The sequence below is a fragment of the Myotis nattereri genome (genome assembly GCF_964212035.1).
Source record: "Myotis nattereri genome assembly, chromosome: 12".
Lineage (NCBI taxonomy): Eukaryota > Metazoa > Chordata > Mammalia > Chiroptera > Vespertilionidae > Myotis > Myotis nattereri.
In genome coordinates, this window is record NC_138087.1 from 4,472,272 (window position 1) to 4,498,108 (window position 25,837).

General features: G+C 58.3%; 1 protein-coding gene across 2 annotated transcripts; it reads left to right on the forward strand.

Moving 5' to 3' along the window:
* Window positions 1-1,829: 1,829 nt before the first annotated feature.
* SUSD3 (sushi domain containing 3) lies at window positions 1,830-18,665 on the forward strand (the record flags this gene model as incomplete). Of its 2 annotated transcripts, XM_081103984.1 has the most annotated exons (5): window positions 1,830-1,917; window positions 11,350-11,538; window positions 12,608-12,755; window positions 14,626-14,775; window positions 18,410-18,665. In XM_081103984.1, the coding sequence occupies 5 exons, from the start codon at window positions 1,830-1,832 to the stop codon at window positions 18,663-18,665; spliced, it is 831 nt and encodes a 276-aa protein (XP_080960110.1). The 2 variants fall into 2 exon arrangements, with proteins under 2 accessions (XP_080960110.1, XP_080960111.1); XM_081103985.1 differs by lacking the exons at window positions 1,830-1,917; window positions 14,626-14,775; window positions 18,410-18,665 and adding an exon at window positions 6,847-7,026 and having other exon boundaries at window positions 12,608-13,281.
* Between the last annotated feature and the right edge of the window lie 7,172 nt (window positions 18,666-25,837).

Genomic DNA, 25,837 nt, shown 5'->3' on the forward strand with positions numbered 1-25,837 from the left:
TGCATGGGGCTGCCAGGCAAGGCCCATCCTAGCTGGGCTTCCACCTCCAGAACCAGCCCCAGGGCCCCCCCGAACCCCGCGACGGCCTTGACAGCAGGTGGGTCCTGAGGTGTGGCAACACGCATGGCTTCCTAGGCACAGGAAGGAGGTCTCGGGCCACCCAGCTCCCAGCGGGTACAGGCAGAAGCTGGCCCACATGCTTGAACACCAGAACGTGTAGCTAAGCCACAGATGGCCGAGAAAACATGTCTGTTATGGACTGAACTGTGCTTAAGTCTTAACCCCCATCCCTCAGAACACGCCCTCTTTAGAGACAGATGCAGCCAAGTTAGCGAGGTTGTTAGGGTCCCTAACCTAGCAGCACTGGTGTCCTGTGCAAAGGGGGAGTGTGGACAGATATGCACCTGGGACAAAGCAGCCATGTGAAGCCGCAGTGCTGCTGCCACAGCCGAGGAGCCAATGGAAGCTGGAAGGGCCTGGGACAGACCCTTCCGAGTGCGGCCTCCGGAACTCCCGGACAATACGTTCTGTGGTCCTCAGGCGCCCAGCCTGCGGCACTCTCTACAGCGGCCCCAGGAGGCACGTCCACCTCCTGGCCAGGCTTGGATTCAGCATGTGGGCTCCTGGAGGCCTGGGCCAGAGTGTGGTGCTGTGGGCGGCCCGCGGGCAGCTGCCACCAGCTCCAGCCTGCAATTCCAGGGCCACCGAGCTTCTCCCCAGCCGGTCCCCTGCCTACAGACAGCTGCCCTCCGCACAGCCCTGTGCATAGGGCTCAGACCCAGTGAGGTCCCAAGGCCCCAGAGGTCAGCTCCGGCCATTCAGCAGGGAATTCTGGGGTTCCAGGTCCCCAAGTTTGGTCTGGGGTGGGGGGTTAAGAGGCCACTGGGGGCCCTGTAGACTCACCTGGCCTCCCGATGTGGCAGACGGGGCTTGGTTTCACATGGAGGAGCTGAGGAACGTCCTCAGGTGTGGCCCGCACGTCCGCAGTGGGAATGGGAGACACGGGAAACCAACCTGACTCGCTGTCATACTGAACCTCAGCTTCCGCCGGGCTCGGAGAGGGGGGCGCCTGCTCCGCACTGCGGGGTCCCAGGGAACACTCACCTATCGCCGCCACTGGCCAGGCCTCCAGAGCCAGTCCCGTCCACGGACCCCCTTCCCACACCTCCTGTGCCAGCCACACTAGCGGGTCCCTCAAGCTTCCAACGTGCGCAGGCGTCGGGGCCTTTGTTAGGGCTGCAGGACCGCCTACGCCACTCGGCCCGCATGGCTCCCGCTCAAAAGCCGCCCTGAGCCCAGTCTGGCTCCAGCTCCGGCTGTGGTCTGAGCCCCCCACCCTCCGTGGTGTCCTGGGCTGGGCTGGGCGGGGATGGGGACTGGTCAGGCCTCTTCAGAGGGACCAGGGCAGGATGGGCGGAGTCAGGAGAGTGCGGGTCCGCGGGTGTGTGCGCTAGGCGCGCTGCGCCAGACCCCAGGGTCCGAATCCTGCCCTGCAACCCAGGCGTCCCCGAGTGAGGCGCACAGTGCCTGCCCCTGCCACCGAGGGCCCGGCCCACAGTGACACAGTGGGGTCCCCCTGACATCTGGCCTAGGGAGGCCCGCTCCATCGGAGAGGCGGGGGAGAGGGCACCACCTGCGCCAGGCCCTGGAGCGAGACTTCCTGCTCCTGGGCTTCGCCCCACTTGGGCGTTGGGCTCCCTTGGGGCTGGCCCCGCCCCCGGGCCCACGGGGGAGGGGGCGGGACTCTGAGAGGAGTGGCCGGGTGCCCCGCCCCGTCCCGCGGCCGAGTCGGGGCAGTCGGGCGGGCGGACCGCCGGGAGCGCGCAGGGATGCGTCAGGCGTCCGAGACCCTCCGTGGCAGGGCGAGGCCTAGGGGCCATTCGGGGGACGCCACGACCGCCCCCGGGAACAGTACAGGTGAGGCCAGGACCGCGGGGCGCGAGCCGGTCTCTGCGCCCTTTTCCCAGACGGGGGGCACCGCACACCCCGGGAGGCGGGGGTTCATCTACCGCCTGGGAGACACCGCACAGCTGGCGGGGGCGGGGGCGGGTGGCGGTGTGCACTGCCTAGGGGGGCGCACTGCCTAAGGGGGGCGCACTGCCTAGGGGGCGCACTGCCTAGGGGGGCGCACTGCTGGAGAGGGCGCACTGCCTAATGGGGGCGCACTGCCTAGGGGGGCGCACTGCTGGAGAGGGCGCACTGCCTAGGGGGCGCACTGCCAGAGAGAGCGCACAGGGGACCCACAGCGCGCGCGGGTGGGGGACCATGATGGGAGGAGGCACAGAGAGGGAGACCAGCTGAGGGCGCACTTCCCCAACCCTCTCCATCCCGCGGGCGTCCCTGGGGACCGAAGGCTGGCGATGGAGGCCAGACTCCTAGGTGGCCAGGTGCGCGCCCTTTCCTGTGGGTCGTGGGCGCCCCGGCCGGTGCTGGGGAAGTCAGCAGACGTGAGGAGATCGGAACTGGCCTCGCCTTGCGAGGATGTGCCCTGGTTCCTGTCTAGCTCCCAGCCCCCCTTCACTGTGGGGAACCCGAGCCTGGGGGGGAGCGACAGCCGGGGGGTCCAGCAGATGCCCACCTGCCTTGAAGCTCAGGGTATCCTTAAGGGCTGGAGGGCTGGCTTGGTGTTTGGTTTCGAGAATAATCTGAAGAGGGTTCACCTTCGTGCCCTGGTTCTGGGGTAGGAAGGCATCTGAAGCGCCAATGCCGACTTTGTCCCATGAACGCACCTGAAATCTAACGCTTTTAGGGACAGAATCAAGCCCGGACCATGAACCCTGGATGCCCCAGAGCAGTGGTTCTCAGCCTGGCTGCACATTAGAATCACCTGGGAATCTTTTTAAAATCCTGATTTCTGGGCCTCATCCTCTGGAAATTGTTTCTCTGTTATGGGGTGGGGCCACAACATGAGTAACAAAGAATTTCCAGAGGATGAGGCCCAGAAATCAGGATTTTAAAAAGATTCCCAGGTGATTCTAATGTGCAGCCAAGGTTGAGAACCACTGCCCCAGAGGCTCACTATAGACATTGAGGAGTCTTGGCACCTGTGCCGTGCCCGGCAGGATGGGGCCAGGTGGAAGCTGGCCCAGGTCAGCCTGGGTGCAGCTGGTCCCACTTACAACAACGACACCTGCCATCAGGAGGCGGCGGGTGGAGGGGTTCCTCTCAGATGGGGAAACTGAGGCCCAGGGAGTTGAGTCACCAATAGGAGCTCAGACCTGCCCTGGCCTGGTGGGTGGCTTTATTTTGTTTGGCTGTTTGACATCCCAGGGCAGCTTGATGCCCAGTCCTGACCTGGGTGCTTCGCCGGGTGTGGGAGCGACACAGCGTGTATGCTAGCGTGCTGGGAGGAGGGTGTGGACAGAACAGGGACTTGCCCAAGGTCAGCCAGGACAGGGAGAGGGGCCTTCCAAGGTTTGCATACAAAAGGCTGTTTGCTGGGGGAGAGGCACGGAGTCAGGCCCTGCCCTCTGGCCGCCAGCCCAGCCCCAGCCCTGCTTCTGGCCTGCTGCAGCGCAGCTTCCTGCCCATGGAAGCCCTGGGTCCCAACCCATAACCCTCCCTGAAACTGGAGGTTGGAAGCCCCCTTTTACTTGGGGTGCGTCTCAGCCTCTGTGCCTCAGTTTCCGGGTGTGCTAAGTGGTGGACACTATCCACCTGCCCCCAGGCTGTTCTGCTCTGGGGTAACACCGTCCTTCCCACCGCACCCCTCCCCTGCCCTATGCACCCGGGCTCTTGGGCTGTGAAATGGGCACCCTTCTCTCTGTGGGGCTGTGAAGGGAGGGGTCTTTGGAGATAGTTTGGCACTGTCTAAAACACAGCAATGGGTTGTGTTTTTCCTGCAATCTGTAAAATGGGTGCATTACTCTGCTCTTCCTGAAAGTCTAACCAGATGGATTCAGTGTCCTGGGGCCTGTGTCCTTCCCTCGTCCCCCTGTGAGGCTGGTGAGGGGTGGTGGGGTGGGGAACCTGGCTCAGAGCTGGGCTTTAAATGTTTGTTGACTGGCTGACTGGGCGCCCAGCCCTTGTAGAGACCAGCCTCCCACTGCCCGCAGGCCCAGGCCTGCTCCCCAAGGCTCCAGCACTCCCTGCACCTGGAGGGCCAGGGGGGAGGGGGGGGAGGGCCCAGAAAGGAGGCAGCCGCAGGATGCGGGATGGTGAGGGTCGCTCTGGGCTCCCCTTGGCTTCCCTCTACAGAGGACATACAGATGGCAATAGACATATGAGAAGTAACATCACTGATCATCAGAGATGCAAATTAAAACCACAATGAGAGATCACCTCACACCTGCCAGAATGGCTACCATCAATAAATCAATAAACAAGTGTTGGCAAGGATGTGGAGAAAAGGGAACCATTGTGTATTTATGGTGGGATGGTAAATTGGTGCAGCCATTATGGAAAATAGGATATTCCTCAAAGCTAAAAATGGATATACCATACAACCCAGCAATTCTATTCTGGGTATTTATCTAAAGAAAATAAAAACACTAATTCAAAAAGCTATTTGCACCTCTATGTTCATTGCAGCATTATTTATGATGGCCAAGTTATAGAAGCAACCTAGGGTGTCATTGATAGATGAATGGATAAAGAAGAGGTGGTACATATATACAATGGAATATTTTATAGCAATAAAAAAAATTGAAATCTTGTCATTTGCAACAACATGGATGGATCTAGAGCAGGGGTGGGCAAACTTTTTGACTTGAGGGCCACAATGGGTTCTTAAACTGGACCGGAGGGCCGGAACAAAAGCATGGATGGAGTGTTTGTGTGAACTAATATAAATTCAAAGTAAACATCATTACATAAAAGGGTACGGTCTTTTTTTTTTTAGTTTTATTCATGCCCGCGGGCCGTAGTTTGCCCACGGCTAATCTAGAGGGTATTATGCTAAATGAAATAAGTCAGAAAGACAAATACCATGTGAAAACTTCTATGTGGAATCTAAAAACTGCACAAAAACAGACGGAAGGGGTGGAAGGAAGGGGGAGGGGACTGCAGTCAATCATATTGTGATGAGTTTGCACAGTGACGTGATTACCAGAATTAGTGGGGTGATCAGTTGTAAGGTATCAAAATGCTAAATCACCATGCTATCATCTGGAACGAATATAACCAATGTAAGGGTGTACTAACTATACTGAAATAAATACTTTTTTTAAATGTACACCAAAGGGGGGGAAAGGTACTTAGTTACGGAAAAATAGAGAAGTCACAGCGCTAAATGGAGGACTGGGAAGTGTTGCTTGCCTGGCGATCCTGGGGAAGGGCCACGTGGCCCGCCTGTGGCCGCCCTGCCCATCTACCCTGCCCCAAAGCCCAGGTCCACCTTCTGGCCGGAAGGAAAACACGTGTCCAAGCCCACAGATCCTGGGAAGGGAGGAGCGTGCCCTGAGTTAGGCCTCCGCCCGCCCGCCCGCCCGCGCATGCCCTCGCCGCTTTGGCCGTGTGGCGACACTGTGGTGAACTAAGAGCCCAGACACTGGGCTCCGCTGTAGCCATTGCACCTCTCAGCGCCGCGGCCATGGCCAGCGAGGGTCCGTGGGGGGGTCCTGGACATGTGTAGAGGGGGCCCCCTGCCCCTAAGCCAGCACCAATCTGGTGGGCTGTTTGTCTTTCTAATTTTAACCAAGCTAAGAGGCCAAAAACTGTATTTTAGGTTTCAAATTTGCATTTCTGTGACATATATATTTCCCCGGAGTTTTGTAATAACTTTATGGAGGTATAAATTACATACCATATGATTCACCCATTTAAATTGTACAGTTAATGTGTACCACTCACTGGCTTTTAGAATATGCACAATTTTAGGACATTGTCATCACCCCAGAAAGACCCACATCCCTTAGCACAGTCAGCCCGCCCCCCCCCCCCCCCCCCCGCAACTGCTAATCTACTTCCTGCCTGTGGATTTGCCTTTTCTGGGCATTTCACAGAAACGGATCGTACAATTTTGTACTGACTTCATGCGCTGATCACAATGTTTTGAAGGTTCCTCCACATTGTAGCACGTCAGTGCTTCATTCCTTTTTATGGTCAAATAATATTCCATTGTGTGGATGGACCTATTTTAGTTGGTGGACATTTGGGTTATTTCTCCTCTTGGCTACTGGCAACGATGCTGCTGTGAGCTTTGTGTACAGGTGTGTGTGTGTGTGTGTGTGTGTGTGTGTGTGTGTGTGTACGTGTGTTTCTTCTGCTTCTGTTTCTAGGAGGGCGTCACTGTGACCTGTGGTGATGCTCCATGTAACTGCTGGAGAGATTGTCCAAGCAGCCCCCAGCACGCCCTTTGCGGCCCCGCCCCTGCGGCGCTCCTGCTCTGGGCTCCGCCTGTCCCTGGTACACCTGTCTTCTGTGTGCAGATGACGACGACGACGACGAAAGGGCTCCCTCGGGCTTCGGTTTGCGTTTCTCTGAAGCTAAAGATGTTGAGCATCTTTTTATGTGGGTGCTGGCGGTCATCAGGAAACCTTTAGAGAAATGTCTTTTCAGAGCTTTGGCCATTTTAAAATTGGGCTGTTTGTGTTTTTATAATTCGGTTGAAATGATTTATACATTCCAGAGACAAGTCCTTTATCAGATACATGATTTGCAAATATTTTGTCTCACTTTGTAAACCTTTTCATTTTCTTGGTCGTGTCCTTTGAAGTACAAACAGTTTTAACTTCGCTGAAGCCCAGTTTATTTTTTCTTTTGTTGTTTGGCTATTGTTATCATATCTAAGAAACCATTGCCTAATCCCAGGTCAAGAAGACTGATCCCTATGCTTTCGTCTAAGAGTGTTAAAGTTTTGGCCTTTATATTTATGTCTTTGATTCACTTTCAGTTGATTTCTGTACAGATGTGGGGACAGGCCCCGCATTATTCTTCTGCGTGTGGGTGTCGTCCCAGCACGATTGTTGGAGACCGACCCCTCCATGGCATCGTCTTGGCAGCCCTGTCAGAGCGAGGGCCTGGAGGTGCGTGGTCCCACCGCCATGTGTCCCTACGCACCCCTGCCTCCGTCCCCAGAGCTGTGTGGTGAGTTCCGAAATAGGGAAGTGTGAGTCTTCCAACTTGGTTCTTTTTCGGTCTGGTTTTGTTTGGCTATTCTGAGGCTCTGCGTTTCCTTGTGAATTTTAGGAGCAGCTTGTCAATTTCTGCAGAGGCAGCCGTGGGGCCTCTGCTTGGAGCGTGGACTCCGTCCACATCTGTCCTCTTCACTGCGAAGGCTTCCGACCCCCAGCACATGGCAGTTCCCATTTATTTAGCTCTTTAATTTCCTTAACAGTGTTTTGTAGTTTTCAGAGTTTACGTTTTGTGCTGCTTTTCTTAAATTTATTTCTAAAACTATAAGTAATATATTTTTCTTGATGCTCTTGTAAATGGAATTGTCTTCTTAATTTCATTTTCAGCGTGGTCCTGGCCACTGCACTGAGATGCCTTGGGTTTCATATATTGATCTTGTATCCTGCCACCTTGCTGGACGTATTTATTAGTTCCCATGGGTTTTTAGCAGATTCCTGGGGATTTTTCTGGACACAGGACCATGTTATCTAATAGAGAAGTTTGCTTCTTTCTTTCTGATTTGGATGCTATTCATTTAATTTTCTTAACCAAGTATCCTACACCACTGCTTGGGGGCTCTTTGTCTTTTTTTTTCTAACTTAACCTTTTTTGTAGCTGTGATTATTTTTTATCCTCACCTGAAGATATGCTTATTGTTTTAGAGTGAGAGGGATGAGGAGAGAGGGAGAAACATCGATGTGAGAGAGAAACATCCATCAGTTGCCTCCTGTGAGCGGCCGACTGAGGATCGAGCCTGCGGCCTAGGCATGTCCCTGACCGGGAGCGAACCCGCAGCCTTGTGGTACGCGGGGCGAGCTCCCCCCCAGGGAGCGTGGCCAGGCTGTTGGACTGTTGTTGCGTCTTATTCGTGTACATGCTGTTTATGTCGCAAGGCCGCACCTCTGGGGTAGGCTGCGTGCCCCGCGTCTGCCCTTGCTGGGCTGTAGGAACCTGAGGTGCCGCACCGCCAGGCTCTGCTCCCTCTGTCTGGGCATCGGGCATGCCCGCCCCCTGCGCTTGGCCTTTCCGTGGAAAGTGGGGAGAGCGCTGCTCCCGGGCCACGGGAGGCTGGGCGTGCGGCCGTGCGTGCACGCGGCGGGCCTCGTGCTGCTGGTGTGTGAGCCCGCAGGCAGAGGCGTGCTGCCCCACCTTCTGCTGGTGACTCGGCCTATCATCCAGCTTTGCCGTGCCTCAGTTTCCCCTCTTGCTCAGAGGGCTGCAACCCAGCAAACACCCATTAGGTACCTGGTGCTGTTTGTGCGGATCCAGAAGGCAGCCCCCAGCTCACACTGCGCCGGCTCCTGGTGGGGCAGAGGCAGGGTGGGCTCAGGCAGCTGGCCAAGCACGGCCACGCCCGGCCTCCTTGTCACCGCAGTGAGGGGCGTGGGCAGCCCGTCCTCCCTGAGCCCCGGGCATGGGAGCTGGTGGCGTGTGTGGTCCCCACACCTGTGCGAAAGGGGGCTTTGTTTCACAGTGGAGCCTCCATGGCTGCTGCCAGGGGGGCCTGATTTGGGGGGCACTCCGGCCCAGTACAGATGGCCGGTGTGGACTATATCCGGAAAGCAAGTTTGCTGATAGGTTGGTAGTGGATTGAGAGGAGTCCAATTAAATTCTAAGATTTGGGGCCAAAACCAGTAAAGAAGAGAGGGTTTGGTAACTAACCTCAAAGTGAGCGTGGGGGCGGCCTGGGAGGGAGCACAGGGCGCGGCTGGGTGGGCAGGCGAGCGGGCAGCAGGGTCTGTGCCTGGTGTGCAGGGCGGCCCGACCGCACATCCCCAGGACGGGTCGCCGGAGTAACGGGCTCGGCCTGGAGGAGCTGGCGTCTGTCCCGCCCCCTTGCTCAGGCCTCGGCCACGGGGCCCCCCGCAGACGCCTCCCGGTTAGTGTGTCCACGGCAGCCCCTGGTTCTCTGAGACGAGCCACTCTACCTTTCTGCCCAAGTCGGGGAGTCAGTGCTCAAAGTCAGAACATTCTGGAAAAGCAGAAGGAAGAGCCTCTTGCACGTGGGCAGGGGAGGCATGTGGGGCACCCACTGAGCTTCACTCCGTGCGGGACACAGCCCTCCGCCCTCCGCCGGCACATGCAGCTATTTCAATGTTATTATTTTATAAAGAACCAGAGGCCTGGCTCACGAATTCGTGCACGGGTACGGTCCCTAGGCCTGGCCTGTATTCAGAGCCATCTTCCCCGGCTGCCCACTGCTGGCCCCGCCCCCCGCTGCTGCCCACCCCCGGTTCCCCGTTCACCAGTAGGCAATCGGAGCCTGCCGGCTGGGGGGAGGAATCAAGAGGCCGGCCGTTCTGCCCACTCCCTGGCCCTGCCCTCCACTCCAGCTCCCTGTTTGTCATTGGGCGATCAGAGCCTGCTGGCCAGGGAAAAGGACCAAGAGGTGGTTAGTGCACCTCATAGCGACTGGCCATCCGAGGCTTGCCTGCGCCTCGGGCTGGCCATTGGCGGCTGGGGGGCTGAGGGGACTGGGGGACTCTGGAGGCAGGTGCATGGAGCCGCCCCGGTGGTGATGAAGGGACTGGGTGCCACCATCTTGTGGCTGTGGGCACTGCCATCTTTAAGGGCATGACAGTCAATTAGCATATTCCCTCCTTATTGGCTGTGGGTGCCACCATCTTTGTGACGTGTGATGGTCAATTAGCATATTACCCTTTTATTATATAGGATGCCATGATTGCCTCTCTGTCCTTCTGTAAGGACGGCCTTGCTGACATCACCAGATGTACCTCTCCTTGCGGCACCGTCCCCACAGCTGGAGACGGGGTGACTTCACTGCTCACTGCTGTGAGGCGAACCTCCTGGTGCAGAGGTCCTGGCAGCGGACTCATAATATTTCCGTTGGCGACGTCCTCAGCTGCATATACGGCATAAGGCTCTCAATGCATTTGCCAGAACTCCGTCCAGGGGTGGATCTGCACCCATGAGCAAGGTCCAGAGGAGTTGCCCAGTCCCTTGGCCTTTCTCCTTCTGCCTTTCTGCCGAGTTGAGGGCAAAAGATGAGCGCTTGTTTGAAGAGTTTCTCGGTTCCTGTAGCGAGAGCTTCTGGTGCGTGCTGGCCAGCTATCTCTCTGAAGCTTGCCCACGCGTCAGGCACTTCTTTATTTGGACGTTCGGCTTTCATGGTGTGAGATCTCTATGAATAAGGGTGTTGAACCTTTGTCCTATATCCTCCAAAGATCTTTTCCTGATTTTTAAACCCGAGTTTATGTTTGTTTTTCAATTATTAGGGAGAAACAAAAGTTTTTGCTCTCATGCACCCCGCCCCCCGCCCCCCGCCCCCCGCCCCCAGCCTGCCTCTGGAGCTTGTGCTGTGACTCCCAGGTGCGGACCGGCTGTCTGTCGCAAGGTCGTGTCTACTCAGAGCGGGAAGGAGCCCAGGTCCACTCCCCAAGCTGCTTCCAGGAAGAAAGGCTCAGGCGCCATTGCCAACTTACACTATTTGGTTAATTACACTTTTATTTCTTTGCAGTTGGCTACACTTATCTGGTTGGGATCCTGTCAAGGTCATCTTGTTTACAGCTGGTCTGCAAAATATTGTGCTACATTTTAACGCGTAGCAAGAATAGCATTTAGTGAGGAACGCCCAGACCCTGGGACCTTGGCCTGTTACTTGGGCGATCTCTGTATCATTGCTTTCATTGTCTTCCGATGTGTGTTTTTTCTTTTTCTTTTTTCTGTGTGCCAAGCTTTGCACATGCGTTTTATTTTTTAATTTTTCCCTATAACTATAAAATCTACCTTTTTTCATTCGTAGGTGTGCATTACATCTCTTTTTAAAGAACCCCCCGCTCAGAATTTTTCTTTAACATCAGATTGTCTCCTTTAAAAAAAATGTTTTACCCATCCCCCACTCCCCCCCACATGGCCACCACCAGCCTGCTGTCTGTATGTTAAGGTCTGTTTCTGGTTTTAGTTTATTAACTTGTTTTATTATTTAAATTCCACATATAAGTGAAATCACATGGTATTTATCTTTCTCTATCTGCCATATCACGTAGCATAATCCACTCTAGATCCATCCGCATTGTTGCAAGTGGCAAGATTTTATTGTTTCTATTGCTGAGCGATATCCCAGCGTGGTCTTTTCCCAGCACTGGGCCCTCAGGACACGGAGAGTTTGCCTCAGGTCGGTCGGTTCCCAGCCCCTGGCTCTGCCTGCCACTCCTGTCCGGGGCCTGGATGACCCAGGGTTCACATGGCCGTCGGGCAGCCATGCCCATCCCAGCCGAGGGTCCTGCAGAGCCCCTCCTCCAGAATGGGGACTCATGCTGTCGCCTCTCTCCCTAGGCACGTGCACCCAAGTGCGGCCGCCCCAGAGGGGTACTCTCCAAGTGCTTCGCGGTGATGGGGCCTCTGTGGGGACTGTCATCGTGTTCCACTGCCCCTCAGGACACCAGATGGTGGGGTCTGGCCTCCTCGCCTGCACCTGGAAGGGGAGCGTCGCTGAGTGGTCTTCGGGGACCCCTGTGTGCAAAGGTGAGGCCCACTTCCCTCAGCTGCCCCCAGATCCGCGGGCGCCCTGGGAGGGGCCTGGTGCTGTCATGTGGACAGCGTGGTGTCCACAGAGAAGGTGCCATGGATGCCAGTCCCGGCTGGGCCTCTGTGTAGGCTCCTGCTCCCGGTGCTGGTAACCCTGGTGGCTTCACGTCCACAGTGTGGATTCAAGTCCCAGGAGCTGCTCCAGACCCTAGGCCTGCCACTGACATGGCCACCATTCCCAGCGGTTACCTTGCTGTCTGAGCTAGCGCTTACTGTTCTGCATTTGTTCATTGATTCAGGCTCTAAGCATGCATGTGGCAAGCCCTGATAGAAGACTCCATGTGCCAAGAATTCTAGGACCGGGACACCGAGGGCCAGGATGCGTCTGGCCCGGGACCCCATGGGGAGAGGTTTTCTATTTGTATTTGTAGTGCAGGGTGTTGAAGGGTAATACCCAGCACAGCCATTTTCAAAGGGAGGCCAGTGTATTGTGTGATGAAAACAGCTCAGCAGTCAAGACAGTTTGGAAAAGGCCATGTTAACTTAAAGGCTGCAGGACTTCTCAGAGCCTTTAAAATGCTCCCGTGTTGAGTGAATCTCGAGAAGGAGGGTATCTGTTAAGATTAGATTCCTAGAGATACAAAATCCAAGATAACAGGGGTTAGCCAACAGGGGCTATGGGAGATTTCTCTTGCCATGGCCCTCAGGTTGGGAGTCCTCGGCTCATATGGTGCCCCACAGTGGGGACCCTTCCATGTTGTGGCTCTGTTGGGTTTGGCCTTGAGCCCAGCCTGCGGTGGGTGAGAGCCAGAAGGGCCTCCCTGGCACCATCAGAGCTTCTCCCGTGTGCCCCCACAAACTCACACACACTCCAAAACCCTGCTCCAACAGCCCTTCTTGCGAGGCAGTCCTCCCTGATAGCCTCACTCCTACAGGGTTTGCACAGACCTTCGCCTTAGCAGCCAGCTGCCCTGCCTCCCGATGGCATGGACTCCTGGGGGCAGGGGGAGCGCCACTGCTGGGCCTCGGCGGGCCATGCCCGGAGCTGGTCTCGTCTCTCTTGCAGCTGTGACGCCCCATGAGACCTTTGGCTTCAGGGTGGCTGTGATCGCCTCCATCGTCAGCTGCGCCATCATCCTGCTCATGTCCATGGCCTTCCTCACCTGCTGCCTCTTGAAGTGCGTGAAGAGGACGGAGCAGCGGCGCTTCGACAGGCATGGTGGCCCCAGCATCCTCGTGGGAGGGGGGCCTGTGGCCTTGAGCCCTGACCACTCCCTGGAGCCAGGAGCCGGCCCGGCACTGCCCCAGGGTGCCAGCACTCATGCCCATCTGGGCCTCCTAAGGGTGCCCAGGGGCGTGAGGAGCAGGGTCACCCTACCAACAGCTGCCCTCGCAGCCCACGACGGCTGCAGACACGGTCGGTCAGGGTCTGCATTGCGGTTGGGGCGTGGCATCGTGGTCATGAGCGTCATGGCCCTGGCGGGCGTGTGGGCTGCGGGGACAGGGGCTGGCTCGTCCTGCAGTGCGTGCAGCCGCGAGCAGTGTGTGCTCCGCCGTGGGGCCTGAGGGCTGAGGCTTGGGGCCTGTGGTATCTGCAGCTCCAGGCGGACTCTGCTCACTGTGCTTCACTGTAATTTGTCCTTTTTCGGAGCCCAGTGGAACCTTGGTTCTCGGAAGGCTGTTCAAGAAGCGATTTGTTTGTAAACTGAATCATTGTTCCCATTAAAGTAATGTACAGTGAATTAATCTATTCCAGACCCCCAGTGATTCGTCTTAGCCTTCCTCAGTTGTCTGTGATCATTGTTTCTTTCACGCCCTTAGCTACATCAGCTTTTTTGATGGCCGCTTTATGTTTTAAAATTGTGCTAATCATCGATTTCACCACATACTCAGTAGCCAGATCAGACATGCAAACACCTCTATCCTACTTTGCAGTTATTTCTCTTTTTTTTAAATATATTTTATTGATTTTTTACAGAGAGGAAGGGAGAGGGATAGAGAGTTAGAAACATCGATGAGAGAGAAACATCGATCAGCTGCCTCCTGCATACCCCCTACTGGGGATGTGCCCGCAACCAAGGTACATGCCCTTGACTGGAATCGAACCTGGGACCCTTGAGTCCGCAGACTGACGCTGTATCCACTGAGCCAAACCAGTCAGGGCAGTTATTTCTTTTTTAAGCTCTGGTGTTTTTCTCACAACTTTCCTTTTCACTTTGCTGCTATCACTAACCTTAGGATCCATGGTACATATTTAATAATAATAAGTAGCAACAAAAGGAGAAAAACATGGAAATATTCACAGCACAATTTCCTGAGATGTTAATAATGCGAGGGTTAGCAGTAAACTGACTCATACTTGAGTATTTTCTTCGTCACTTGAGAGTCACGTGACTGGTCATACAGGTATCAGCATGAAAGGGTTGTCAGGTCGAGAACTGAAGTTTTGTTTGACAACAGAGATTTTTAAAAATATATTTTTTAATTGATTTCAGAGAGGAAGGGAGAGGGGAGAGAGAGATCGAAACATCAGTGATGAGAGAGAATCATCAATCGGCTGTCTCCTGCATGCCCCCTACTGGGGATCGAGCCCTCAACCCAGACATATGCCTTGACTGGAATTGAACCCAGGACCCTCAGTCCGCAGGCCGACGCTCCATCCACTGAGCCAAACCAGCTAGGGCAACAAATGAGATATTTTTCTGTGAACAACTGAGTAGAGAACCGAATTGTTTGAGGTGGGAGATATATGAGAACTGAGGTTTGACTGTAGTTTTTAACATGGTGGTAAAATGTTTATAACATAAAAGTTGCCATTTAACCATCTTTATGAGTAGAATTCAGGGGCACTAGTTCCATTCGCTACACTGTGCCGCTGTCCTTGACGACTTGTCTCTAGAATGTCCCTCGCCTGCCTGGCAGGTAGAGTGGTCTGGCATGTTCCGATGGCCCGTGACCACGTCCTTTACCCCCCGCCACACTCCCCGGCCACAGGGCCCCCAGTGCTCCCAGTCCAGCTTGCAGAGGCTCAGGGTGGCGGCCTGGGCCCTCGCGCACTGACTGCCTTGCATCTCCTCCCTGCAGAGCTGCCCAGCTGTGGCTCCAGCTGCGAGGTGAAGACTTGGAGACGCTGCAGGCCAGCTACCTGGGCCTCCCGGGCTTGAAGAACAGCAGCGGCAATGCGGGGCCCAGAGGCCAGCCTGGCCAGGAGCGTGACCACCACAGCTTCACCACGTGGGCACCGGCCTGGGCAGTGGGGCAGGGATAAGGGCGGGGCGGGGCCTGGGTTGGTCAGGACAGGGCAGGAGAACCAGGAACCCGTGGGTACTGGCTGCCCCCTCACGCTGTGCCGCTCACCTGGGCCTCACATCCTGGCCCAGAGACAGGCTGTGGTCCTGCTGGCACCTGTGCTGACGCCGCACCCTGGCTGCGGGGCCTCCCACCCGTGGCTTTATCGTGAGAATCACCCTGAGGGAGAAGGCAAAGCCCCTGAGCCTGAGTGTCCTGTTCGCCCAGCCCCGCAGGCTGCGCCGTGTCCTGTGGACTCGCTCTGTCCTCCCCGCCTCGCTCTGCCTCCCTTTCAGCGCACGTGCGCGCGCACACACACACACACACACACACACACGGGGTTCTCTCACACACACTCTTCTGACTCCCAGAGTCTGGTCTAGCTGAAAGTGGTCACCCGCTCTGCGCACCCTCTCAGGACCCACGTGGCACCAGCAGCTCGGCCTCTCGGCTTTTCGTCCTGGTGGCCAGCGGTCCCTGCAGAGCCTGAGCTCGGTCTGGCTGTCGGGCACTGGCCCTCGGGCTGCGCTGCGTTTCCGCGCAGGTGTCTGGGTGCTGGGGTGGGGCGGGCGCCCCCTCACGTGCAGACGGCGCTCTTGGGGCCGAGGTGAGTCCCTGCCGGCTGATGAGACGGGCCTCTGCAAGGGGCCTCTCCCCTGGCCTCAGCTCTCCCCGGGGCCTTACAAAGTGTCATTTCAGTTCTGTTGTTATTCTGTCTTTTTTTTTCTGCGAGGAATGAGGGTGGGTTCTGCTTTTCCCTTTTCATTTTATTTGTTGTATCACCGTGAACTCGAGGCTGTTCTTCTCTAAAGCTTTATTCTGGGGAAATGTCACAGATGCAGAGGCGGAGACAATGTGTGCGGCTGCTGTCCTCAGCACTCACTGTCCCCATCGTGCCCGGCCGTGGGCTCGGCGCTGCCCTGGGAGCCCCGACCCCCACTGCGCTGGGTGTCCCCTCGGGCTCTGTTGCACTTTGTGGAGGCAGCCTCAGGACCAGGCCTGCCTCACAGAGCGGGACCCCAGGAGCCCCGGGCTGCTCCCGCTCCCGCCATGGCTGCCTCCCTGCGCAGTGAGGTCCTGGCAGGGCTGAGGCACCAGGAGTGGGCAAGGCTGAGGGCGGGCGGGCACCGCTGTGGGTGCTGCTCTTGGTGCTGCTCTTGTCCCACCGCACAGATGAGAAAGCAGGTGCAGGATGGGCTGGCCTGGCTGCCCAGGGTTGCAGGAACTCTGGGCCTGCCCCACGGAGGGCTTGGTCCCCTCTCCCGCCCCTGAGCCACAGACCTGGGCCTGCCTGCTGGTGGCCACACCTGCGCTGCCTCTGCCCTCGGCCTGGGACACAGCTGTGGTTACACAGCTGGTGGACCCTGAGCTCCGCTCCAGTGGTCAGTGTTCACGAGACCCCCTGACTGCTCAGGTTTGGGTAATTGTTGGTGCTTAGAGCTGTTTCTCTTTTTTGAGATGACATTTTGGGGTGATCCTAGAAATAGACTGTTTAGGCCAAAGAGTCTTAATATTTTTATTACCAAACTAGAGGCCCAGTGCACGAAATTCGTGCACAGGTAGGGTCCCTAGGCCTGGCCAGTGATCAGGGCCGATCGGGGCCTTCCTTCATTCCACGCCGCCCCCTGGTGGTCAGCGCACGTCATAGTGAGTGAGGGGACACTTTGCATACGAGCCTTTTATAGAGAGATTCTTCAGGGACCCAGCACAGTTGAGTGGAGATGATTTCCCCTGGCGGAATGGCAGGGCCGCCTCGCGGGAGCCGCTCTGCGTGCCTTCGTATTTCTTCATCGACCGTGAGGAAGGGCGTTTCCTCCGGCCCTTGCTTGCCGGCTGCGTCCCTGGGTGAGGTCATCTTCTTTTGCTTTGCTGACGGGCCTGCTGGTGTTTTCCTGTGTGTGCTGGGAGCTTTGTGCACCCGGTAGAAGTGAGCCTGACTCCAGAGTTGGCGCAAGTCCTTTCCTTTTCGTGTTGGTTAAGTTGGGGTGGTCCTGCTCATGCCTTTCCTTTCCATGAGTCAGATTCCTTTCAGGCCCCGCCCACGTGGCCCCTCGGGGTTCACCCTGACAGGTTGTCCTGGCTCCACTGGGAAAGCCCAGCGGAGCCGGGCAGGCTGTCCCCACCCCCTCACCCCTGCCCCAGGCAGCATGCATCCTGGGCGGCCAGTGCTGCTGCGGGCTGCATGGGTCTCCCCGGGTGGGTGCTGTGGGGTCGGGGCCTGCCCACGACGCCTGTCCTCAGACCTGGGGCCTCGTTCTCGCTCCTCTGATGGCCAGCTCAGAGCCATGTGGGGAACTGTGTGACCACCTCCCCAGAGGGCGACTTGGGGGCCACTCAGAATCAGCTCTAGTCAGGGCAGCTCAGGCAGGAAGTAGGAGGCAAGGCTGGGGGAGCATGAGGGTCAGAGCCCCTCCCCGAGCTCTCCCACAGCCCCCAGGATCCTGCTCTGAGTCCAGCTCATGGGGACCAGAGAAGGCAGCGCCTGCCAGGACTGCACAGCCTGATGGAGGAAGCAAGGCCCCCCAGCCTGGGCCTCTGGGTCCCAGGCAGGGACCCTGACAGCAGCCCAGGGCCTGGCCATCCTAGCCAAGGCCCAGCTGCCCGGTTCTCACACTGATGGTGGTGATTGTCATCAGCAAGGCGAGGTTTGCCCTTGACCTGCTTTTACTTCATAAAGACGTCCCAGGACTCGGCATGGCCGGCACTGTTCTCAGCTCCTTCAGATCTTCCCACTTCTTACCTTAGGGGTAAGCACCGCTCTGATTCCATTTCAAGGAACTTGTCCAGACCATGCACAGCTGCTAAGCATGAAGCTGCTTTAACGCAGGCTTTCTGGCTCCAAAGTCCACGGATTTGCCCCCAAGCTGTCTTTCCTCTCACTAATTCATTAATTGATTCATTCACGTATCCATGAAACCAAGAGATAATTTCATAATTCCTATACTTCCAAGGGCTTGTCTGAGAATTAGCTGTGGGTGGGAACAGAGAGCCAGGAAGGCTTCTTGGAGGAGGTGGTGCATGATGTGAGCCTGGATTTTGGGGAAGGAGGGAGACAGCCCCTGCGGGAGGGAGCAGCCTGCAGAGGCTGGAGGTGGAGCAGAGGCCAGTTTTTCGGGGGAGAAAGAGGAGCCAGGTGACATCTCAGGCCAAGGTCTCCGGTCTGATCAGCCTGGGGACTCATTGGTTTGTGGGTTGGGGAGTAGGGGCCACAAGGGAACAGAAGCTAGAGAAGGTAGTGACCTGGCCCCCAGATCCCTGGCCTGGGGAGGCAGCCTGACCTGTGGTTTTCACACACTCTGAATAAGGCCCTTCCTGACACAGCCCGGGACTCCGCCCGCCCTTGGAAAAGCCCGGAGCAGGGTCCCTGAGACCTGGGTCTCTGCTCGGCTCACTCACAGCTGCAGGCCTGCGGCTCAAGGCAGGGCCTCTCCAGCAGGAGAAATGGGGCTCCCCAGCCTTGGGGTGCTGGTCGGCTCCAGGCCCACTGAAGGCCATGGCCGGGCCTGGGGCCCAGCAGGGGGCAGTGTTGGGCCCATGGAGTCCTGGCTCTTTCCGCAGCTCACACCTCCTCTCTCTGCAGAGACCTTGGAGCGCTGGCTGGTGTGGCTGGCTGCGTGGACAAGGACCCCCGGGCCCCTGGCAGTGCCGCCTGCTCACCCTGGGCCCCAGTGACGGTGCACAGTGAACCCCAGGAAGACCCCGCCTGCCCCCAGGCCCACCGCTGCAACGCCCAGACAGCCCAGGCCCGAGCCGCCCTCCACACCGAGGTGACCAGGCCAACCCGTCAGCTGGCCACCCGTGTTTCGACGTGTGTCCAGCTCGAGGCGGGTCAGTGAAGTAAGCATCTGGTTTCGGGATCCTCAGGCCTGGTGCTGAGCTGGGAGTGCCCTGTGCCTGCAGCAGCTGTGACAGCCGGGCTCCTGGGAATCGCCCTGAGGCGGGCAGAGCAGCGGCAGCCCCCAGCCAGGGACCTGAGCGGCTGGACATGAGGACATCTGCTCCGCACAGCCCAGAGGGAGTGGACAGCCCGTCCTGGCTCCCAGCGGCCAGGCTGCCTCCACAGGGAGTGCTCCTCCCAGGGTCTGCGCGGCTGCGGGGAGGGTGGGAAGTAAACAAGTCTCAAACTGAAAATAGCAGAGGGGAAACCACGGCTCAGTTCAACCCCTGCAAACCACTCAGGGGAAGTATCTAGATGCAGCCTTTATCCCCCCCCCCCCCCCTCCGCCTCCCTGCCATGCCTCTGGGCAGCGCGCTCAGCAGGGCAGGTCTCAGGGCCTCTCCGGGGGAGCCCTTTCACCCCCCCCCCCGCCCCCGTGTGGGGGCTCGTCAGCGGGAGGAAGACGCTGGATCGTGAAGGCCGCTGGCGCCTCCAGGTGCTGCTGGGTGTCAGCAGTTCCTGGGCGGAGGGCTCCTCACACAGGCGTGGGCTTTCACAGTGAGAGCTGCCAGGGCCCAGGAGTCCTGCTTGGTCACTGCTGGTCAACACAGAGGCAGATCCCACTTTTGAGGGGAGGACGTACCGGCCAGGAGCCCCCTCAGGCCCAATGGAGCCATCGCAGTCCCTGACCCTCCCTGCCAGAGCAATCAGATACAGAGCCCCCAAGCCCTGCTCCCAAGGGGGCAGCTGGAGGGAGCCCCATCACAGAGCAGCGCAGGGTCCGTCCTGGGGCCCCTGCAGGCTCCGCTCTCCGCTTGTCCCGAGTGGCCAACAAGGCCCCTCAGCCACGTGCCAGGGGTCCTGCGGGCCGACAGAGAGGGCAGCCCCAGCTTCCTGGCCCTGCAGAGGGCGACGTGAAGAGGGTCGAGTGCCTCGTCCTCAGCTCAGCAAGAGCAAGCCCCGCGGGCCTGCGCCCAGCCCTCAAGGGAGGAAGTGGGGGAACCCGGGGCAGGAGGCCTGCCATGGGGGCTGGGGAGGGTGAGAGGAGGCCGGTGTTTTGTCCCCGGTGCCTGATCCTGGGCCGCTGGTCAGAGGACAGGAGGAGTGGGGTGAAGTGGCAAAAAGAGGGAGGCCCCATTCCCCTCCAGCTCCCAGGAGCTGAGAGAGAGGCCTCCAGATGCCCACGGGGGCTGCAAGGGCAGAGGCAGGGGAGGCGGTGGTGCCCACTGGCAGGGTGCCGCCTGGTGCTGCCATTGCCAGGCGGCCTGGGGGAGGTGGCCTCAGCAGTGCGGTGCGTGGTCTGGGGGTCTCAGCGGGGTTGGGAGGTGCCCCACCAGGAGCAGGGACAGAGCTGCCTTCCTACAAGCTTTCCGAGCACAGCAGCCTCACCAGCCATGGGCACGAGGGGGGTGGGCAGCTGGCCCCAGATCACAGCTTGTCCTGGGAAGAGAGAAACCCTTCTCTTCTGTTCCTTGACCCCCCACCTCACCGCGGGGCTGCGCATCGCTTGCCGGCCACAGGGCTCCCCTGCACCCCTTCTCAGCTGAGAAATGGGGACTGTGCCGCTGACAGCATGAGGCTCAGTGAAGTCAGGCTGTGAGACAGCCCCTCGGACAGCTCCGGCGCCACCACAAAGCCACAGCCCCTCATTGCCTGGCCCAGGAGGCTGGACGCTCTCCCTCAAGGTGCGGGCGGGTTGGCTTCTGGAGGCCCTTTGCTGGCCTGCGGACGGCTTCTCCCTGGGTCCTCATGGGCCTTTTCTTGGTTCATGTGCAGGGAGACAGGAGGACAAAAGTGAGCTCTGGTATCTCTTATGAGGACACTAACCCTATAGGATCAGGGCCCCACCCTTAAGACCTCATCCCCTAATTACTTCTTTCTCTAAAGTAATCTCCAAATGCAACCCCGTGGGAAGGTAGGGCTTTGATTATGTGGATTTGGGGGCACACAAACATTCAGTCCATGACAACCCGTCTCCCTAGCGTCTCAAAGGCCCAGACAGCCTCACCTGCTCCTGCAGGCCCAGTGTGACCGGCGGGGCTCTGCCCCCTGGAGGCAGGGGCTGCCTCCACTCCAGCACACGCCTTGTCACAGGACTGAAGGGCCGCCTGCCTGTGCTGCAGACCCCAGGAGGACACACACGGGAGTGCGCAGCACAGACAGCAGGGCTTATTTTTAGGAAATGGCCCAGCCCAGAGACGGGGCTGCTGCTCAAAGACCTGGCGCCCGATGGCTTCCAGGGAAATCATTAATCACGGTGACTCAGGCGTCAGGGCCGGCCCCTCCGATGGGTCAGTGCTGGGGGGTTGGGGGGGCGTGATCAGAGCCGCTGGTGCTGCGTTTCTGAGCCTGGAGCTGAAGCTCACTGCGGCCTAGCTGTGATCTCTGGTCTGACTGAAACTGGGTCTCTGGAGTCAGCAGACCCCAGGCGTTGTTCCCAAGATGAGTCCATGCTGATCGGAACCTCCTTGTCTGGGGCTTCACCCTAAGGGAGTGGCCGCAGGGAGCAGGGGCAGTGAGGCAGGTGCGGGATGAGGCCATTGAATCAAAAGGAAAGAAAGGAGAAGAGGTCGCATCAAAGAAATGCGTAGAGGTCTACGCGGCGGTACCTCCAGGTCTCGGGGAGGGGGGAGCCTTGCGGGGCGGCCCCAGCAGACCAGGGCCTGGGCTGGAGGGACACAGCTCCCTGGGTGGCTGCCTGGCGGCACTGACCGTGGCAGGAGGAGCCCTCGGTGTGGGCGGGCGGGCACAGCAAGGAGAGCAGCACCACTGGGCACCAGGCGCATCACCCTCAGGCCTGGGTGCTGGCGAGCCCATGGTGTGCAGTGGCTGTGATGGCTGAGCCTCGGAGAAGCCGCCACCGTCGCTGCTGGGGCCACCCTCAGTCCTCATCCCCGCGGCGGCGGCGAGCAGGGTCAGGCGAGGAGGCGCCTGGGGACCTCACTGCCGGCAGCAGCCGCAGCTGGGCACAGGCTCCGGAAAGACTGTGCCTCACGACTCCTCCGCAGCTGGCCGTGTCCCCTGACCCGCTGCCGGGAGCGAGCCAGGCCGTGGCGACACCACCGCTGCCATGTTGTCCCATCTCCGCCGTTCCTGTCGGTTCTGCGGGGACCCCCCCCCCCCCACGTCTCCACACGTCTGGGAGCGCAGCTGGGTGCTCAGCAGGAAGCCGGTGCCTAGAGCATCCCTCCCGCATGGGGGCGGGTCCAAGGGTGTCTCCTCAGAGAATCGGGAAGCAGGGCTGTGGGTTCCTAAGGCCTGAGCCCAGACTGTGCCCTGTGGGCCGAGCAGTTAGAGGGGCGGCTGCCAGAGAAGGTCTAGGGATTCCCCCACCCCCGCCCCCCACCCCCGCCAAACACCCTGACGCACTTGCTCTCAGACCCCACATCCAATCCTGCAGCAGGTCCTTTAGCTCAACCTCAGAATCCATCTGGGAACCGCCTCCCTGCCCCCATAGCCGCCACTCTGGCCCCGGCCTCAGCCTCCTCTGCCTGGACCAGGGTAGGAGCCGCCTCCTGGTCTCCCTGCCTCCATTCCGGTCCCTGTCCCAGATTCCGTTTCCACAGCTATCAGAGGGTTGTGTTTCTTTATTGTGGTAAAATATATATAACATAAAATTTTACCAACTTAATTATCTTCTCGTGTACAGTTCAGTGGCATTAGGTACATTCTCACTATTGTACAACCATCCATTTCCGGAACTTGCTCAGGTTCTCAAACCAAAACTGTCCATTAAGCAATGCCCCACCCCACCCCCACCCCCCCGCCAGCTCCGGCAACACCATCTGCTGTCTGCCCATGAGCTGACTGCTCCGGGAGCCTCGTAGGCATGGGAAGTGGGAGCACACAGTCTGTGTCCTTTTCTGGCTGCACGATGTCGCTGGGTGTGATGTCCTTAAGGTGATCCTTGTTCACTGCATGGATATAGCACGGTGTGGGCCTAAGAATGCACTGGCTGGATGTTCAAGGCCGCTCTAAGCGTGGGTCTGATCGGCGTGCTCAAGGCCAAGGTACTTTTATGCAGGTGCAAGGTCGCCACAAGCCTTACACTGCACAGACGTGCCCTTCTGTGGCCACAATATGATTGTGAAACTATTGGCACGACGCCTTCTTTGTCTAAGGAGCAATATACAGGCTACTGGCCAGCTAGTCTGAAGGGGAGTGTGAAGGAGACGAAGCTGGAGGACGGAGCTGAGAGCTGGGACTGCTACGATGTAAGGCTAAGAGCTCACAAGAGCTCAGCTATAGCTGCCATGTTAACCAGCCAGTGTGCTGGGCAGGGAGACAGGAGAAGCTGCTGAGCGGAGAGCTCAGGTACGGCTACGATGTGAGGCGGTGAGTCTAGGGGGCAGCGTGCGGCTACTCAGAGAACAGCTGTGGGTACAGAGACGGATGCTGCTTTGTGGGAAAGATGTATCTGTTCACCAGCCAGTGTCCGGCTGCCTGCCTGTGTGGACTTTGCTGTGAGGACTGTCTTGTCTGATGGCTGTGTGGCCACTGGCTTCAGCAATAAAGACTCATCCTTATACACCCACACCTCTCATGGCTTCTGTGTCTAAGACCCAGGGTCCAGGGTGGTCCAGCCCCAGGCAGAAGGCCGGACCCGACACCTGTTACTGTGAGCAGAGGAGAGAGGAGGAACTTGGGCTAAGTCCCAACAGTTATCCAGCGGGCAGGGCTCAGGCAGGAGCCAGCCCTGGCACAGCCGGGAAGAATTGAGAATACATGGACTCAGAGCTGAGCAGGCCTCTGGCTGTCTCCGACACATGGGTTATCCATTTGTGGTTGATGGACGCTTGGGCTGTTTCCACTCGGCTGCTGTGAATAGTGCTGCTATGAACATGGGTGTGCACATGTATTTTTGAGACCGTGCTTTCAACTCTTTTGTGTAGACAGAAGGTTGTTTTAAGAACATAAATCAGAGCAGGTCACCACACCTTCCCTCACTCCTAACTCTCAGACTGTGGGCTCCTGACTGCCTGGCCTGCGTGATCCACCCCTCACTGCCCGCCTTTACCCCCCATCGCTCCCCTCCATCCCCCTGCCATCCCACATGCACAGAAAGGTTATCCATGCCTGGGCTCTCCTATGCACGTTTCCTTTGGAATACTTCCCCAACTATCATGTGACTTGCTCCCTCACTTCAGCGAGGCCTCTGCCCCTAAATGTAGTGGCTCAAAAACAATAATCATTTGTCATCTCACAGTTTTCAGTGAGGCCTGGCAGGGCAACTGTGGCTCCAGGGTCTCTTGTGAGGCTGAGGTCAGACCAGCCAGGGCTCTGGTTTCATCTGAAGGTTTGACTGGGGCCAGGCATCCACTTCCATGTGATTCACTCCCTCATGGCCGGTGGGTGCTGGCTGATGGCTGGGGGCCTCCTCCCCACATGGGACTCTCCTTACGACACAGGCGGGTGGCTGGCTCCCTAGAGCAAGTGGAGAGAAAGGCCGAAGCCACAGTGCGCTTTGTGACCCAGCCTCCAAAGTCCCGACCGTCACCTCTGCCCCATTTCACCGGTTGCACAGACCAGCCCGATTTGCCATAAGAAGAGTTTGCAGAAAAGTGTGACCCAGGATGTGACAATTGTGGAGCCATCTCGGAGCCTGACTGAGGCCCACGTGGCCCCTGTCCTTGGGAGCTGATGTTCCAGGGGGAGAGGGACAGCGAGAAGTGCCGGCGACAGGACCGGGGGCCTGGGGAGGAGCGCTGTGGCAGGTGTTCCCCGGGGATGGACCAGACCCTGGGGTTTGTGCTGAATGGATCTGTGAAACATGAAGTTCTTACTGTGAATGGAATTGAACAGCTTAGTATGGTGTTTCCTCTTTCTCTGAACATAGGAGTTTGACCTCTTTCTTCCTGGTTTCTAGGAGCTCTTTATTAATTTGGGAGCTGAGCTGCCAACATTTCCCAGGTTTCTTGTTTGCTATTTGACTGTGATGACCTGTTGGAGTGGAGGCTGGAGACAGGCCTGCACAGGGGAGCGGGCCCTGAGAAAGTCAGGGGACGGCAAGTGCGGACACCACGTTGCATGAGCTCTCCCTGGTGGTTTAAAGTTGTATTTCCTTCTGATCAGATAAAGACGCCATGATGACAAGGTCTGAAAGAAGCGAAGGAGGTGGAAGCTGTCAGGCTGAGGGTCAGGACAGTGTGTCCGTGACATCGGGGACAGGTGGGAGCAGCCTCAGTCTGCATGGCCACAGGCCCTCGGGTCCCTCCAGGCGTGGGCCCACAGTCCTCAGGGGAGCAGGCGAGGGCCCCAGGATCCCTCCCCTCCCACCAGCGGCTGGGCCTCCAGCCTCAGCACTCACTCCTGTGGCGGGGGGGGGGGGGGGGGGGGGGGGGACAAGCGAGGGGAAAGGGCTCTGTGCCTGGGGACGCCCTCTGACCCTGGGAGCTGCATATGCCCACCTGCCACCTGGAGTAGGGACCCAGACTGGCAGCCTCGCCGGCGCCACTGCTGGCTCTGCGTGCCCGTCTGCGGGGCACTGGCCTTGTCTGTGCGCTCTGGCCCTGGGAGTGACTCCGCACCTGGACGTCCAGTCTCCTCCGCCACGCCACCACCCTTCCCCTCCATCCGAGCAGCTGGGAGGTGGGATGCTGGTTGCCTGGGAGCCCCCACCCTCTCTGTTCCCACTGTGTCGCCTGTCCATCCAGAACCCCCTTATGGCACTGACAGGACTTCTAAGCAGGGGTGGGGAACGTCACACGCCAGAAGCCTCTGTGCACAGTTGCTGTGCCAACAGCGGGTGACAACAGTGGTGTCATGCCTAGACTCTGCCAAAAGCAGAGGGTTTAACAGCCGCCAGTGTAAGGAAGGAGTCGCTGAACGACCTTGACTGAGGACAGTGACCCTGCTTACCAGGTGCAGTGCGGTGGCGGGGTGCAGAGGTGCTCCTGAGGGTTTGTGAACTGCGGGGAGCCGGGGAGCCGGGGGGCAGAGCGGAAGGGAAGGGAAACCGGTCAGGCTGTGGGTCTAGTGCGCGGAGCCGTGTCAGGCTGCAGGGCCCAGCCCGCTTCTCGGCTCCCTGCTGTCACCGCGAAACCAGTGAGGCTGGACTGAGGCTGAGCACCCGGCAGCTCGAGAGGAACAGGTCGGTGCTCGTCACTCTGGAAGGACAGGCCTCTAGGACAG